Source organism: Dipodomys spectabilis, unplaced genomic scaffold (genome assembly GCF_019054845.1).
Source record: "Dipodomys spectabilis isolate Male_0828 unplaced genomic scaffold, ASM1905484v1 ptg000148l, whole genome shotgun sequence".
Taxonomy (NCBI): Eukaryota; Metazoa; Chordata; class Mammalia; order Rodentia; family Heteromyidae; genus Dipodomys; species Dipodomys spectabilis.
In genome coordinates, this window is record NW_024870825.1 from 1,617,997 (window position 1) to 1,634,660 (window position 16,664).

A 16,664-nucleotide genomic window follows, 5' to 3' on the forward strand; every position below is an offset into this window, starting at 1 on the left:
CACAGAAGACACCATAGGAAAGCGCTCCAGTACTGCTTGTCTAGACTAGGATCCTCTGTATTGAGACACATCGTCTGGGGGGCTTGGATTCTGTAGAAAGTGGCACTAGACACTTGTATATACCGTCTTTGGAGAGCCACGTCAAAGCCACCTTTTTGTCCTTTTCTTTGTTCTTTTCCTGATTCTTCTGGGTGAGGATGAGTGCAATCATGGTCAGGGTTTTCCCTAAACCCATATCATCGGCTGCAAAACGAAGCATATTAAATGAGTGAATGGCTGAGTAAAACAATCAACATATAGGCAAGAGAAGCCGCCCAAGGCAGGCAGTGACCCACCTGCTTCAGTGCCATCTACCAACTATGCTTGCTGACCTAAATGGGTTTTCGTTTTCCTTGTTAAAAATGAACTCTTGCAGGTGCTGGTGGCTCACACCTGTAATCCTAGCAATTCAGGAGGCTGAACTGTGAGGCTCACAGTTTCAGAGGCAATCTGGGCAGGGAAGTCTATGAGACTCTTATCTCCAGTTAGCCACCAGAAAACTGGACGTGGAGCTGTGGCTTAAAGTGGCATAGTACCACTGGCAAAAAGAGCAAAAGAGCTCAGGGACAGTGTCCAGGACCTGAGTTCAAGCTCTATAACAAAAAAAAAAGAAAGAAAGAAAGAAAAAAAGAAAAAAAAGAGAACTCTTGCCATTTATATGGAGACAGATCAGGGAGCAGACACACAGGGCTGGCCTGTAATCCCAGTGAGTTCTAGGTCAGCCTGAGCAGAAATGTCCATGACACTCCATCTCCAAAATTCCCAGGAAAACTGAGGGCTAAAGGCATGCTTCAAGTGATAAAAGTGCCAGTCAAGCAAGCAAGCCAACTGAGGCCTTGAGTTCAAACCTCAACAAAATCAGTAATAATCGGGATCACACTTAAGTTCCATGTGAACGGACTGATATCTATTCCAGTTTGACATGCTGCCTAGACTTTGCATAAAAAAAAGACCCACAGAGGCACCCTGCCTCAGACTTCACTGGTGTTTGCCATACTGCAGGAGCATTAACAATCCTCCATGCATAACTGACACTTCCTGGGCACCTGTCATATGCCAGTCATTAGCTTATCTAATTTATTCCTCATATTCTATCCATCCTATTTCCTCATCTTATAACTGATACTGACCCTTGGTTATCAACCTTTATCTTCATCCAAAACAATCATCCGACAGAGCTGAAGTGCAGCTGTGGTTCAAATCCTGACTCTGCAGGAAGAGCAAACACAGCAGGCCTGCATGCTAACATGTGAGAAGTGTGCTCACAGGGCTGCCCCAGGACTGCTGTCCAGAGATGCAGATTTAGCCAGGCTCTCAGCTTCAGAACCAAGGAGGACTACTCACTGCCTCAACCATTGGCGCAAACAGCACAGTCTATGTTGCACACCTGCTCTGCCTCTAGGAGCAGGCAGGTTCACCCTCCTAGGAGAGAACTGCCATAGTTGGCATGATGGACACCTGGGCATCAAACCTCTAATGACTCACTGAAACATTCTACAACTTCCTGGTGGGAACGAAGCGTGATCTGTGCGATCCCAGGGCAGAGGACTGTTTTCCTCTGCATGCCTTTTCCCTTTTGCCGACCTTGATCTTCATCCATCTGCTGTTAGTCCTACTGAGAATCACTGAGCATGGGTCAGCCACATCTGAGTTGGGGTGGCACTGCTCTCCCCCAGTGCTTGCAGCAAAGAAGCCAGGGCCTGTTTGTGACGTGGCCACATAGCCAGAGCTCCTGGAATGTGGGCTCCAGCCAGCCACTCAGCATCTGCCAGGAATTCTGGAAGCCATTGAATAAAACCCTCTGCCTCACCAGCCAGACTCAGCTAGCCCTCTTTTGCTACAGCTGCGTACTCATGAGCAAGAGGCAACACATTTCTACTGTTTAGCATCCTCATCTGCAAAATAGGGGAATCATAGCACCTGCATCACCAAAGCAATTCAGTACAGATACCACCATGCCTAAGCCTCCAATCATGGTTGGCTGTGACAATACCACACTTACCCAGAATCCCTCCTTGTGGCTTCTGCCGTTCCCGCCATAGTAGCCAGGCCAATGCCTGCTTCTGGTGCAGTAACAAAGGTACCTGACAAAGGAAATGGCCAGAGGGTACATGTAAATCCCCACGGAGAGGATAGCCAGGTCCTAACTTCAGCTTTTATATTAGGAGTCCCTACCCCCATCTACACAGACACACAAGACCTGGTTTGTCTACCTCATTAACTTGTCAGTTGCTGCTGCTGCACTAGCCATTCTGTTGGCTTTTCCTAACTTGTCTCTTAAATCTGACTCTTCTCTAACCAGCAACCCATGGATGGTCAGGCATTTCAGGTTTTTAACAGGACATTCCTAGAACTTTTGTTTTTTGTACCAGTACTGGGGCTTGAATGCAGGGTCTGGGTGCTACCCCTTAAATTTTTCGCTCAAGGCTGGTACTCTGCCACTTGAAGCACAGCTCCCCTTCTGGCTTTTTGCTGACACTCTTGTCCACTGGCTTTGAAATGGGACCCTCAGATCTCAGCCTCCTGAGTAGCTAGGATTGCAGGCACAAGCCACTGGCAACTGACTTGCAATTTCTTTTAAGCACAAGCAGTGAGATAACAATAACTATTGGCCTGGAGTGCTGTGTCCCTAGAATTCCTTCCGTGCTTCCTGTGCAGTTGGCACTGCAAGGCCACTGACTCCTTCTCACAGGGCCGTACACGATTTAAGCACTGTTACCCAACGAATGCCCTACAGAACTCCTCTACATCCAAAGCATGGATTCAACCGCCAACAAATGCAAATTCATAACTCTGACTTGTCACAAAGATTTTGCTACTGGACACTAGTAGGACTTACCGGTAACCCTTAGCTATCTTCCCTAGCTTACCTTCAAGCCAGGTGGGTCTTCTCCTACTGCTGTCTCCCCAGGACAAGACTCCAACGAGCGGTGCAGTTCATCAATGGCTTCACTTGTGATTTTCCACATGGAGTGAAGGCAATCTGGGTTTGTACGTCCTGCACACAAACAAGAATTACCCAGAGGCACCACACTACTACCATGCCAAAGGTCATTATTTGCCCAGTGCTAGGTCTGTACTCACTAAAAATTCTGGTCTTCTAAGCCAGGTGCTGGTGGCTCATGCCTGTAATCCTAGCTACTCAGGAGGCTGAGATCTGAGGACCGTAGTTTGAAGCCAGTCCAAACAGGAAAGTCCATGAAATGCTAATCTCCAAATAACCATTAGAAAATAAGAAGTATAGCTATGGCTCAAAGTGGTAGAGGCTAGCCTTGAGCAAAAGAGCTCAGGAACATTGCTCAGGCCCTGAGTTCAAGCCCCACACCAAAAACAAAATAACGGCAAAAATTCTGTACTGGCCTTTCGGGCCCTCTCTCTATCCCAGGCGGCCTGGCTCTCCACATCTTGTGACATTTTGGAGGCCACAATAGACAAATTCTCCAGCCTGAGTTGGCATCTCCTAACCCCAGCCACACCTTTCCCACACCCATGCACGCCAAACAAATGGCGTACCAAGTAACAATTACAATGTGGAACACAATGACAGCATGATGAAAAGCCCTAAATTCAAGCCCTAGTATGGGGTAAAAAAAGAAAACAAGCCCTACTAAGGCAGGAACCCATGATCCAGAATAGATATACAACTTTCAATTCAGGATTGGCCTCTCCCACCCTCCTCATGGGCACAAAGACATCTGCTAGGTCTCAACTGACTTAGGGCAGCCTTTCTCCGCAAGGCTGGGCCCCAGGATCCTACCTCCAGTGGTCACCTGGCAGGCTGCCTTCAGTCCTAGAGAGCCCACAGGCTGGGCATCAGGCCACCGAAGGGGCTGGGGAGGTACCAGGTGGAGGGGCTTAGTAGTTTTGGTGAAGTTACTCTGCTGTGGTGCTTGAGAGCTGCTGTTCTCATGACTTCCTGCTGGAGAAACAGAAGCAGAACGCATTGGAGAAAAGCGAATGAGGAAGTGTATGTGTGGTGTGTGGTGTGAGGTCATGGGTCAAGGGGCATGGTCATCCTCAAAAGCTGAGAAAGGCTTCCTGGGGAACAGAGGTCTTAGACCTAAAGAGGTTAGTCTACAGGGGCAAGTTTTTTTGGTTTTTGTTTTATTTTTTGTCAGTGCTGGGACTTAAACTCAGGGCCTGGCCACTGTCCCTGAGCTTCTTTTTGCTCAAGGCTAGTACTCTACCACTTGAGCCACAGAGCCACTTCCAGCTTCTTCTGAGTATGCTTGCTAGGCAAGCACTCCACCACTAAGCCACATTCCCAGCTAGCAAGAACATTACAAGTCATAGGGATAATCTAGAAATGTTCACAAGCAGGGGCTGGGAAGGTGGCTCAGTGGTAGAGCGCTTGCCTTGTATGCCTGAGGCCCTGGGTATTATTCCTCAGCACCACATAAGCAAAAAGAAAAAAGCCAGAAGTGGCACTGTGGCTCAAGTGGTAGAGTGCTAGCCTTGAGCTGAAGAGCTGAGGGACAGCGCCTAGGCCCAGAGTTCAGGCCCCACAACTGTGGGCCCCCCCCCCCAAAAAAAAGAAATGTTCACAAGCAGAAGACTGAATGGAAAGGTGAACCAATCAACACATTCTTCATCAGAATGCCTCTAGTCAGAACCATGAAAACCCCAGGTTCCTGGGCTTCACCCTTTTTACCTTGCTCTGGAGAGAGGGCAAGAGCACCAAGGGACTCCTCTAGCATCTGGATTTGCTTGAGCAACTTCTCCCCCTTGTCTGGAAGAGCCTGGATATTCACCGACGCCAGTAAGCTCTGGAAAAAAGATTCCACCAAACGGATTCCTCGTTTGCAATTTAAGTAACTTAAACATGCTCAGTTTCGATGACACACACCTGTAATCTCAGCTACTCAAGAGGCTGAGATCTAGGATTGTAGCTCAAAGCCAGTCCTGACAGACAAATCTTGAGCTGTGGCTCAAGTGGTAGAGTACCAGCTTTGAGTAAAAAAGCTAAGGACAAACTCTAGGGCCAGAGTTCAAGCCCAAGTACTAGCATAAAAGAATGAGAAGAAAAAAAAAACTAACATAGTCTAACATACCAAATTTCTGAAGTTATGGCCATTTAATTGTATGTGTAAAAGCCAGGACTTTTTTTACCCTTTAAATCAGCTGAAAATCATCCTGAAAATATAACCATAAAAAAAGACACGAAGTCAGGCACGGTGGCTCACACCTGTAATCCTAGCTATTCAGGACACTGAGAGCGGAGGATCGCAGTTCAAAGCCAGCCTGAGCAGGAAAGGCTGTGAAACTACCATCTCCAATAAACCACCAGAAAACCGGAAGTGGCTGTGGCCCAAGTGGTAGAACTTAGCCCAGGCTAAGTTCAAGCCCCACAACCAACCAAAAAAAAAAAAAAAGACACTGAGCACAGGGCTGTAAACTTTCTGCACTTGCTCCCCTGGGGCCCACAGGCAGCAGCGGGCGCTCATCTCAGCAGTTACCTTCTTCTGCTTCAGTTGGGTGGCCAGGTGCGCACCCTTGGTGGTGGAGGCTGAGGGCTGTGCCTTATTGGAGAGTGCTGTGGCTCTAGATTCTTCTCTTTGTCCCCTTTGACCAGGGAGCGGAAGCGTCTCCTCCTTCTCTGAGTGGTTGGTCAAGTCAAAAAGAAGAGGGCTCCCTGGCTCGGAGGAAGCAGCTTCCTCGTCCTCACTGTCTTCGCTGCTAGAGGCAGCTCGGTGTGCTCCTCCCTGGGCATGCCCGGTGGGAGCAGGCCCACAAGCCTCTGAAGACCCCCGAGGGAGCCCTTCTTTCCCAAAGGTCTTTGTGCCTGGGCTCTGCTCTGCCTTTGTTTCCTTTACCTCCCAGTTCTTAAGCTGCTCCCGCCCATGGTGCCCCCCTTTATGGGGCTGGTTTTCTGGGTTCCAGTGAGGGTAAGACGGGGTTTCCTTTTCTTTCGGAGGCTCTGCTCTGTTTAGGGCATCCTGGTTCTCTTGGTGTGACTCCTCCCCAGGGGCAGCGGGTGGTCCCCGTGCCTTGTTCCCACCGCGCTGCCAGGATGTACCACCTCCACCTCCCATCGCCTCGGTGCTCTCATTCTGCGACACCTCAACTCCAGATTGTGTCCTCTTCGCCCCCAAGTCAGATGCTGGGCCTTTCTCCATCCAGCGGTAACACTCTGGCTTCTGTTCTGGGCGGTCCACCAGCTGCCTTCCCTTCTCCTTTGGCTTCTGGTCACCTTCCCCAGCAGTGATGTGTTTGAAGAGAGCTGGTTTCTTATTCTTGTCCAGCACCTTGAATGGGTTTCTCTGCTGGCCAGAGGGGTGAGAGGTCTCATTCGCAGGTTGACTCTTACTGGTGACAGGGGGATCTTCCGAATTAGGATCCTAAGGGAATGAAAATGAGTAATCATAATATATAATTTTGTAGCCTTCCTATCTGGAAGGAAGACACACACAATACAAGTAGCTCCAATATTTCTACACTTTCTTGGTATAGCTCCCACATCTAAGAAAGTTTAGAAGCCAAACACAAAGAATAAGTTTCCTAACTTTTTTTGTGTCAGTACTGGGGCTTGAACTCACAGCTTTACTCCCTTACTTGGCTTTTCCGCTTAAGGCTGGTGCTCTACCACCACAGCTCCCATCCTATTCCCCACATCCTGGCCATCTGCAGGACATCTCCTGGCCCTACCATTACTGGGCCTTATCAATTACACTTAGAGTATGCCCTTGACAAGTACATATTGATCTATAAAAACATGGGGAAATTAGCAAAATCTCATTTTTTTCTTACATTTAAGACCTTAAAAAGTACTTAAATACAACAGAAGGAAAATAATGAAAACACATTTTTTAATTTTTAAAATTTTTGGTATGTTGGAGATTCAACTCAGGCCTATATATGCTAGATAAACAGTCTGCCACTGAGCTCTAGTGCTAGAACATTAAATACTGAATTCAACAAATGGTCCTTTGAATTAATAGTCCCACTTGAGTCCATCTGCTTAAAGAAAACTCTTTCAGACACAGTTTGATGACCAACCAGTTTACCAGGCTTCAAGGTCTTTCCCATTAAAGCCACATATTAAATGTGTAATAAAGTCAGGCCACAGGCTTGTCTAGCAAGTGCTCTACCCCTTGAGCCAGGCGCCATACCTTTTAGTTACTTTTATAGATGGGGTCTCTTACTTTTGCCCCAACCGGACTGAGACTGAGACCCTACTTATGCCTCCAGTGTACCTTGGACAGTAACTGAACAACTGTGTCGGACTGTTGTCCAGCCTGTGCTGGAATGAATCATAATCAGATCTCTTGAGCACCAAGAATGACAGGCATCCATGCCACGTCATCCAGTGCTCAGCCTCAAGTCTTAACATAAGTAGACTTGAAAACAGACAAAGAATCCCTACCTTCCATGGAACATTACCACACCAGCGTTTCCCCTCTGCCTTACTTCTAGCACATCTGAAGAACAACCTAATGAAATATAAAGTACAAATAACTGAGGCAACAAAAATTCATTAAAACAAGAAATGAGTTTATTTTTAATCCAAGAACACATCTGTAACTAACTGACCCTGGCTTTGAGAGGTCACTTGAAACCAATCACTCTTAGTATAGATTTAAAAAAAAAAATCATAGCACATTGGGACTTGAATTCCAGACCTTGTGTCTGTCAGACAGGCCAACTCTTTCAATTGAGCCATGCCCCATAATTCTATAGAAGAATGGTTTTAAGATCTAAGAAGTGAAGCAAAAATGACATGGTAACACACTATGCACAGGTTTATTCTTTTTACTCTGTAAAGAGCAAATAAAGCAAAAACATCTATCAGCAACAGCTGCTAAAATCAGAAAAATGACCAGACAGGATGTCACATTACTACCTAAAAATGAACCTGAACCTGGCCCAACTTCAAGATCCATTCTAGAAGTTTTCCCAGGGAAAAACGCAAAAGAACAAGGAAAACTAGAACATGGGGAGAATAATAGGTAGAATTTTAACACTGGTAAAGACTACAGTAGGAACAACCTGATCCCTTCAGCAAGTAATTCACAATATATTCTCTTTATTTCCAGCTATCCTTGTCTGTTGTCCATACTTTTTAAATAGCGCTGAATAAAATAGAACCAACTGATTTTTTAAAATTACCTAAAAGGATTCCTAAAACTTTAAATCAGTTAAATAAGAACTTTTAAAACTTTTAAGCGGGTAATGTACTCAATCAAAAAATATTTTTTAAAAAGCTTCTGGGTTTCAGTGCCTCTCATCTACAATCCTAGCTACTCACAAAGTTGATACCCAGAGGATCTTGGTTCAAGGCCTGCCTGAGTAAAAATGTTCAGAAGACTTTATCTCCAAATAGCAAAAAGCTGCTGAAAGCATGGCTCAATTTGTCATGTAAGAAGGGAAGTTGTAATTTACTGAAGACTTAGCATACATTTAGATTTTTTTTCACTCATTTTCTTACAAGAATTAAAAGTTGGCAAGTCATGAGATAGCTACCAGAGTCAGACAGGGGTGATCACTGACCTATCCATCCAGAACTTAAATAGGTTAGACTTCTCAGACAAACCAGTTGCTCAGCAATGGTTAGGGAGTGACAGTCCAGACAATACTCAATACGTATAAAAATACAATTTGTTTTTTAATAATGACTTTAAACTTATCCAACTGCAACTCTCTTAGGAAAAACAGGGGAAGCATTCACCTACATGTTTCTTTTACACACTTACCTGTGTTCTTTCTTACCCTGGGGTAGAAATAAACCCTGAAGCTCTACCACAGAGTCCTCATGCAATAAACAATGGGAAACAGGAATGCTAAAGAAAAAGAAAATGAAAACATTTCAGTAGATAAGGAACAGAAGTTGACACCCATAAATCAAATCTTGTACACATACTGTACTGTGAGGAGTGTGGTCTGAGCCTCCACCTTTTCCCACTTCTGCAAAATAAAGCATGAGCAAGTGTGTGTGTGTGTGTACTCCCACCAATACTAGGGCTCACACTCAGGGCCTCACACACTAGCTTGCCTTCTTTGCTCAGGACTGGATCCCAGCTTTCAGTCTGTAAAACCTAAACACTCAAACCTGACCGACCATAGCATCTCTTTACCCTTTCCATCACACAGGCCCAGCAAGGGGGCAGGAGGCCTGAGTCCCCGGATTCTGAGGGGTGGGGGGGATCAGGAGTTCAGGGTTTCAGGGATTCCAGAGGGTCTGAGGCAGGGGTTCTGGGGTTCTGAGGCGGGGGTTCCAGGGTTCTGAGGTGGGGTCCCGGGGTTCTGAGGGGGAGTCTGGGGGTTCTGAGGCAGGGTTCTGAGGAGGGGTCCGGGGTTTCTGAGGGGGGTTCGGGGTTCTGATGCGGGGTTCTGAGAGGGGGTCTGGGTGTTCTGAGGCAAGGGTCAAGGATTCTAAGGTGGGGGTTGGGGATTCTGAGGCAGGGTTCTGAAGGGGTTCTGAGGGGGGGTCCCTGGGGTTCTGATGCAGGGATCCGGGGTTCTGAGGGGGGGTCCGGGTGTGTTCTGAAGTGGGGTCCGGGGTTCTGAGGCGGGGTTCTGAGGTGGGGCCCGGGGTTCTGAGGTAGGGTCCAGGGTTCTGAGGCAGGGTTCTGAGGCGGGGTCCAGGGTTCTGAGGTGGGGTCCAGGGGTTCTGATGTGGGGTTCTGAAGGGGGAGTCTGGGGTTCTGAGGTGGGGCCCGGGGTTCTGAGGGGGGTCTAGGGGTTCTGATACATGTTCTGAGGGGGGATCTAGGGCTTCTGAGGGGGGACCCAGGGATTCTGATGTGGGGTTCTGAGGGGGGTCTGGGGGTTCTGAGGCGGGAGTCCAGGGTTCAGAGGTGGGGTCCGGGGTTCTGAGGGGGGTCCAGGGGTTCTGATGTGGGGTTCTGAGGGGGAGGTCCAGGAGTTCTGATGCAGGGTCCCTGGGGTTCTGATGAAGGGGTCCAGGGTTCTGAGGGGGCGCCTGGGGTTCTAAGGGGAGGTCTGGGGTTCTGAGGGGAGGTCCGGGGTTCTGAGGAGGAGGGGTCCCTTGGATTCTGATGAGGGGGTCCGGGGTTCTGAGGGGGGGCCTGGGAGTTCTGAAGGGAGGTCTGGGGGGGTCTGAGGCGGGGTTCTGAGGGAGGTCCGGGGATTCTGAGGAGGGGCCCGGTGGTTCTGAGGGGGGTGGGGGCCCTGGGGTTCTGATGCGGGGGTCCATGGGTTCTGACTCGGGGGTCCCTAGGGTTCTGAGAGGGCCCCGGGGGTTCTGAGGGGGTGGGGTCCCTGGGGTTCTGATAAGGGGGGTCTGGGGGTTCTGAGGGGAGGTCCGGAGGTTCTGAGGCGGGGTCCCTGGGGTTCTGAGGCGGGGGTTCCTGTCCCTGGGGTTCTGATGCGGGGGGGAGGGAGGGGGGGGTCCGGGGGTTCTGGGGGCGTCCCTGGGGTTCTGATGCCGGGCTCTGGGGTTCTAAGGGGGGTCCGGGGTTGACAGGGGGCCGGGTTTTCTGAGGCGGGGTCCAGGGTTCTGAGGCGGGGATCTGGGGGTACTGAGGGGGTCCGGGGGTTCTGAGGGGGTCCGGGGCTCTGAGGGGGATCCGGGGTTCTGAGGGGGATCCGGGGGTTCTTAGGGGGGTCCGGGGTTCTGAGGCGGGGATCTGGGGGTTCTGAGGGGGGTCCGGGGTTCTGAAGGGGGTCCGGGGTTCAGAAGAGGATCCGGGGGTTCTGAGGGGGGGTCCGGGGTTCTGAGGGGGGTCCGGGGCTCTGAGGGGGATCCGGGGCTCTGAGGGGGGTCCGGGGTTCTGAGGGGGGTCCGGGGCTCTGAGGGGGGTCCGGGGTTCTGAGGGGGGGGTCCGGGGCTCTGAGGGGGGTCCGGGGTTCTGAGGGGAGTCCGGGGTTCTGAGGGGGGTCCGGGGTTCTGAGGGGGTCCGGGGTTCTGAGGGGGGTCCGGGGCTCTGAGGGGGGTCCGGGGTTCTGAGGGGGGTCCGGGGTTCTGAGGGGGGTCCGGGGTTCTGAGGGGGGTCCGGGCTCTGAGGGGAGTCCGGGGTTCTGAGGGGAGTCCGGGGCTCTGAGGGGGGTCCGGGGCTCTGAGGGGGGTCCGGGGCTCTGAGGGGGGTCCGGGGTTCTGAGGGGGGTCCGGGGCTCTGAGGGGGGTCCGGGGCTCTGAGGGGAGTCCGGGGCTCTGAGGGGGGTCCGGGGCTCTGAGGGGGGTCCGGGGGTTCTGAGGGGGGTCCGGGGGTTCTGAGGGGGGTCCGGGGTTCTGAGGGGGGTCCGGGGTTCTGAGGGGGGTCCGGGGCTCTGAGGGGGGTCCGGGGCTCTGAGGGGGGTCCGGGGTTCTGAAGGGGGTCCGGGCTCTGAGGGGGGTCCGGGGCTCTGAGGGGGGTCCGGGGCTCTGAGGGGGGGGGTCTGGGGCCCCGGCGCGCCGGCCGGTCCGGAACTCCACCCGCAAACTTACTCTGTGGGCCGGACGAAGCCGCAGGTGTCCGTCCGGCACACGTAGAAGCTCTTCCCTCGATTCGGGCCATCGCGGACACCGGTCTTCAAGAAGCAGGAGGTCCCTGAGGAGACAAGAGGGTCACCAGAGCGGCGCCCCGCCAGCCCCGCCAGTCCCACCGGCCCCGGGGCTCCGGAGCTTCCGGCCTCACCATGCGCCGGACACCGGACAGCGTCCATGACACCCGGCTCCGCTCCGGCAGGAAGCTCCGCCCCCGCCTGCGCTTCCCCCCCCCCCCACCCCGCCCCTCTCCGTGCTGGAGCCAATCACCACCCAGCCCTTGAAGTCTCACCCCGCGCTACAATTCTCCGCCCCTAGTCTTAGCCCCGCCTCCATCGATTATCAGCTAATCAGAGGCGAGATTCATTCATCTTCAACCAATCATAGCGGCTCTTAGGCTTCAAAGGCGCGAAATCAAACGTGGGGTAAAGGGGTGTGGCGGCCTGCCGCCTGGGCCAGCTCCTCGCGGGAACCGGGCCGGACCTGCAGATCCCGGGAGCGGCGGATGGGAGGCGCTGGGTTGGTTGGCCAGGTCAGCTCCTGAGATCGACAACTCCAAAACTGGGCGCTGGTGGCTGAGGCTGAGACCTGAGATCAGGGTTTGAAGCCAGCCCGGGCAGGAAAGTCCGTGAGACTCTTATCTCCAGTTAACCAGCAAAATCAGGAAGTGTGGCTCAAGTGGTAGAGCCCCAGCCTGCTGCAAAAACTCAGGGGCAGCGTCCAGGCCCTGACCTCAAGCCCTAATTCTCTCTCTCTCTCTCTCTCTCTCTCTCTCTCTCTCTCTCTCTCTCACACACACACACACACACACACACACACACACACACACACGAGCCAGGCCCTCCAGCCAGGCTTTTTTCTAGGTTATTTTAGAGTTGGGCTGGCTTTGAACTACGATCCTCTGGGTCTTGGTTTCCTGAGAAGCTAGGATTCCAGGTGAGAGCCACAGGGCCTGATTGTATCTTGTGCTTTTGGTCTGGGACCTGCCCTGGAATGAACATCTCCCCTACCCCCTCTTTTGGATATAATGGCCCCCCAAGTTCACCCAAGGATCTGTCCAGAGTGGACCATCTGTCCAGACGGATGCTGGGTCCCCTTTCCAGCCTCAGCACCTCTGTCCTGAGCACCTGATGTCTAAACCCTCTCCTTGAGAAGCCATGGATAACATATCTTTCTTTTAGTGAAGGCTAATTTTGCTTTTCTCTGTATCGTCAAACTTTCTGTGCTGGTAGACTCTCCCAGTTTAAAAAATCAAAGATGAGGTTGGAGGAAATGAAAATGTATGTGAGGTTGTCATCGGTTCCGTCAGTGAACCAAAAGGGAGGATTTGTTGATGGAGAGGAGCTTCGTATGCCAGACATGGAGGACCATATGTCTCAGACATACGGAGTGACACATGTACTTGTAGGGACGGGACAGGAGGACTATGATGACTGGGGAATCCGGGCTGTGATGAACACAAATGTTACAGGGGCCCAGAGAGTGGAGACAAACCTGAGGTATCATTTGTTAATTAAACAATACTTGTTAAATAGCATTGTGTGTCCCCAAATGTGGAGAAGATGTTCTAGGAGGCAATAAATGAATAATTTCCTTTATTGACACTTGAAGTATAAAACAACTGTTCTTATCACAGGAAATTCACTGAATAGAGGAGGCTGAAACCTTAAATGGCAAATATAAAATTGCAAATGTCAAGATGAATAGAGGGCTGGAAAAAGATGTGACTGGAATTCCCAAGTAGAATGAATATCAATGTCACTTCTTATCTGAAATACATAGAGATACACTAACATAAGACAAAGATAAATAGGTGGACTATTTCTCTGTGTGGACTATTTCTCTCTCTGTGTGTGTGTGTGTGTGTGTGTGTGTGTGTGTGTGTGTGTGTGTATGTTAGTACTGAGATTTGAACTCAAGGCTTTGCACTTTGCTTGGCTTCTTCCTTCAAGGCTGATGTTCTACCATTTGAACCACAGCTCCATTTCTGGCTTTTTGCTGGTTAATTGGAGATAAGAGTTGTAAGGTCCATTCCTGGATGGCGAACAGACCTCGCTCAGTACCTGCGTTAACTAGGCAACTGGGACACCTGGAAGAGGTCACATCTGCATCTGCTGAGGTCACATCTGCATCTGCTGAGGTCACATCTACATCTGCTTAGGTCACATCTTAATCTGATGTGGCCACACCTTTCTCCCACCTGGTCCCACCTCTTACCTGGTCCTACTTCCGTTTACCTGGACATACCTTTCCCCGCCCCTACCCTATATAAGGCATAACCCAGAGCCAGACGCTCTTTTTTGCCAGCCGCGTGGAATGCCTACCTTGCCTGGTCCCAGCAGGTCTACTGAATAAACCTACCCCTTACCTGAATACCACGTGCGTGGAGCTGTTCTTAATCGGCTACCTCTTTTTAAAAACCTAACAAGAGTCTCATAGATTTTACTACTCAGGATTGGCTTTGAACCATGATCTTTAAGATCTTAGATTCCAGCTGGGCGCCGGTGGCTCACGCCTATAATCCTAGCTACTCAGGAGGCTGAGATCTGAGGATTGTGGTTCAAAGCCTGCCCGGGCAGGAAAGTCCGTGAAACTCTTATCTCCAATAAACCACCAGAAAACCTGAAGTGTAGCTCAAGTGGTAGAGCGCTAGCCTTGAGCTGAAGAGCTGAGGGACAGCGCTCAGGCCCAGAGTTCAAGGCCCACGACCGACCAAAAAAAAAAGATCTTAGATTCCTTAGTAGCGAGGATTACAAGTATGAGCCACTGGCACCCAGCTAAGTGGGAGTATTTTCATTATTCCCAGATTGTAATTCTTGCAACATAGAGATCTTTGTGAATGTGATTAATAGATGCTATATGGAAAGGTATAGATCATAAATATCTGATTTGTAGGAAAATGAACACGATAATTATTGTTTTGCATAATACCAATTTGAAACAAGTAAGACAAAATCAAGTCTTTAAGTAGACATTAATGAAAAGGTTTTTTCCTCTGCAAGTACCAAGCCTCGGGTCTCACCTCCTGTCTTCTTCCGGCATGTGTTCTGATGAGGGCTTTGACAGATATTATTGCGTTCTGTGGTCACAACCACCCTGGCACTGGGTATGCTTGCACGCGCATTTTAAAGATGAAGGCATTGGACTGAAATGGAGAGCACTTACAAAACTGGCTGGGGGCCACACTCCTTATTGATTCACCCACCTCTCCTACAACTCTGAAAACCAGTTCTGTCCTGGCTCAGAGTCCCAAAGCTGATGCCAACAGATCAGACACTGGAGCCATGCCTTGAGACTCCCCATCCAGCTCTAGCTACGACAGTGTTTTTGTAAAGCATCACTTATTCAGTGATTCATTCAGATGCGTAACTTCCATATCACCAAGTGTTTAGTGTTTGTGGTGGTATGCTGATATGCTCCAGAAATCCAAGACTAGAGACAGATACAATTTTGTAGATGCAATTCTCTAAATGTCCACGAGAGGACAGCGTATTTACATAAAATCCACACAGAAGGCCCATCCTCTTCTTCCATTCTTTGTGCTTCAAGATGTATAATGGTAATTCAATTTTACTTCATTTTGTGTCTTTCAAATACATGACTATTTTACACCTCCTCTTTTACACAGACACTGTCTGGATGATAAGAATGAAAAACCAATCTGACAAGTGAAGGGGTGAGGGAGGGCAGATGGGAAGGAATGGGAAGGGGAAACAAAGGAGGAGGCAACAATGCTTGATAAGAAATGCACTCATTATCTTGCCCATGTCATTGTAACCCCTCTATACGGTATTTTCACAATAAAAAAAAAAATCTGACAAGTCAAGAGGCTTGACACATTTGTGTGTGTGTGTGTGTGTGTGTGTGTGTGTGTGTGTGTATTTGGGCTTGAATTCAGGGCCTCAGGATCTTGCTCGGCTTTCTAGTTTATGGCTGGGGCTCTACCACTTGAACCACGACTCCAGTCTGTCTTTTTGCTTGTTAAATGGAGATAAGAGTCTCAGATTATCTGCCCAGGCTAGCTTTGAACCATGATTCTCAGATATCTGCCTCCCAAGTAGCTAGGATGAAAAATATGAGCTGAGTATGCCTGGCTCTTTATACACCTCCTCCAAATGACAGGAGACAGAGGTTGTCACTGTGCCCTCTGCTTCGCATGGAGCTTGCTGTCTCTCCGGGGGTCTCGCTGCAGGCCTGCTTCTGCCAGTTACCTTCCCCAGCCGGGCAGTTCCATCCGAGCTACCCACACAGAGGAGTCTAGTACCAGAGCCCCTCGAGGAGTGAGGAAAGGGTGGTTTTCCCCTTTGCGGTTCATAGGCTTTGATTTCTGCTTTCTCTCTCCCTCTTAGGTGTTAATGACCTTCATTGCTAATCTCCCATTCTTGTTTTGTCCCCGACATATCTTCACGGCTAACCTGCAGCCCTGAGGTGGTGGAGACAGACAACACCAGGGCCTTTTGTGTTTGCACCAGAACACCACACCCACGTTGGAGAAACCCCTTTCACCCAAGAGAGGCGCCATTCCTACCACTTTCATAATTGCCTATTTGGGACAGAGGAGCCTGAGCACGGCTAAGTGACAGGTGAGAAATTTTCCTCAGTTCTTTCCACTGGTTTTGCTTTTAGATTGTACGTGCCACCCATGCATGTGTGTGTGTGTGTGTGTGTGTGTATGTGCACACAAGTGCACATGCATGTACTTACAATAAAAAATAGCAACCCTATAGCACTCAAAGAACTTACACACACCATTAGACATAAAGAATGCACATCTGGGGTCAATACAAACTGGGTTTGCTTGGTTTAGCTTGCTAGTTATTGTTGTCAGTTCTGCTGTGGTCAATACACAGTATTGATGACGTTGCATCCCTACTGTTGTGATGTTGGGTTTTAGTGCCATTGCTGGAACTTGAAGCTCAGGCCCTGGGCCCTGTCGCTTAGCTTTTACATTCAAGGCTGGAGCTGTACACTTGAGCCACTTCAGGCTTTTTTCTTTTTTCTTTTTTTGGCTGGTTAACTGGAGATAAGACTCTCATAGACTTTTCTGCCCAGACGGGCTTTGAACTGCAACCCTCAGGTCTTGTCCTCCTGAGTAGCTAAGTTTACAAGAGTGAGCCACCAGTGCCAAGCTTTTTTTCTGGCCTTTAAAGATGGGGCTTTGCAGAGATAATGAGTTTCAACAAGGTCATGAGGGCAAGGACTT

General features: G+C 49.8%; 1 protein-coding gene across 2 annotated transcripts in view; it reads right to left on the bottom strand.

Annotated features, from left to right (window-relative positions):
• Ttf2 (transcription termination factor 2) overlaps positions 1 to 11,640 on the bottom strand; it is a 28,309-nt gene extending 16,669 nt beyond the window's left edge. Inside the window, exons 1-10 of one of the 2 annotated variants that reach the window (XM_042692259.1) lie at positions 11,613 to 11,640; positions 11,423 to 11,525; positions 8,730 to 8,816; positions 7,403 to 7,469; positions 5,496 to 6,377; positions 4,691 to 4,805; positions 3,797 to 3,955; positions 2,910 to 3,037; positions 2,042 to 2,123; positions 124 to 243 (exon numbers count right to left, since the gene is read on the bottom strand). In XM_042692259.1, the coding sequence (XP_042548193.1) occupies positions 124 to 243; positions 2,042 to 2,123; positions 2,910 to 3,037; positions 3,797 to 3,955; positions 4,691 to 4,805; positions 5,496 to 6,377; positions 7,403 to 7,469; positions 8,730 to 8,816; positions 11,423 to 11,525; positions 11,613 to 11,640 (1,771 nt within the window). Of the gene's footprint in view, positions 1 to 123; positions 244 to 2,041; positions 2,124 to 2,909; positions 3,038 to 3,796; positions 3,959 to 4,690; positions 4,806 to 5,495; positions 6,378 to 7,402; positions 7,470 to 8,729; positions 8,817 to 11,422; positions 11,526 to 11,612 lie in introns of both variants that reach the window. The other variant, XM_042692258.1, reaches the window with a different exon arrangement.
• Positions 11,641 to 16,664: the final 5,024 nt, after the last annotated feature.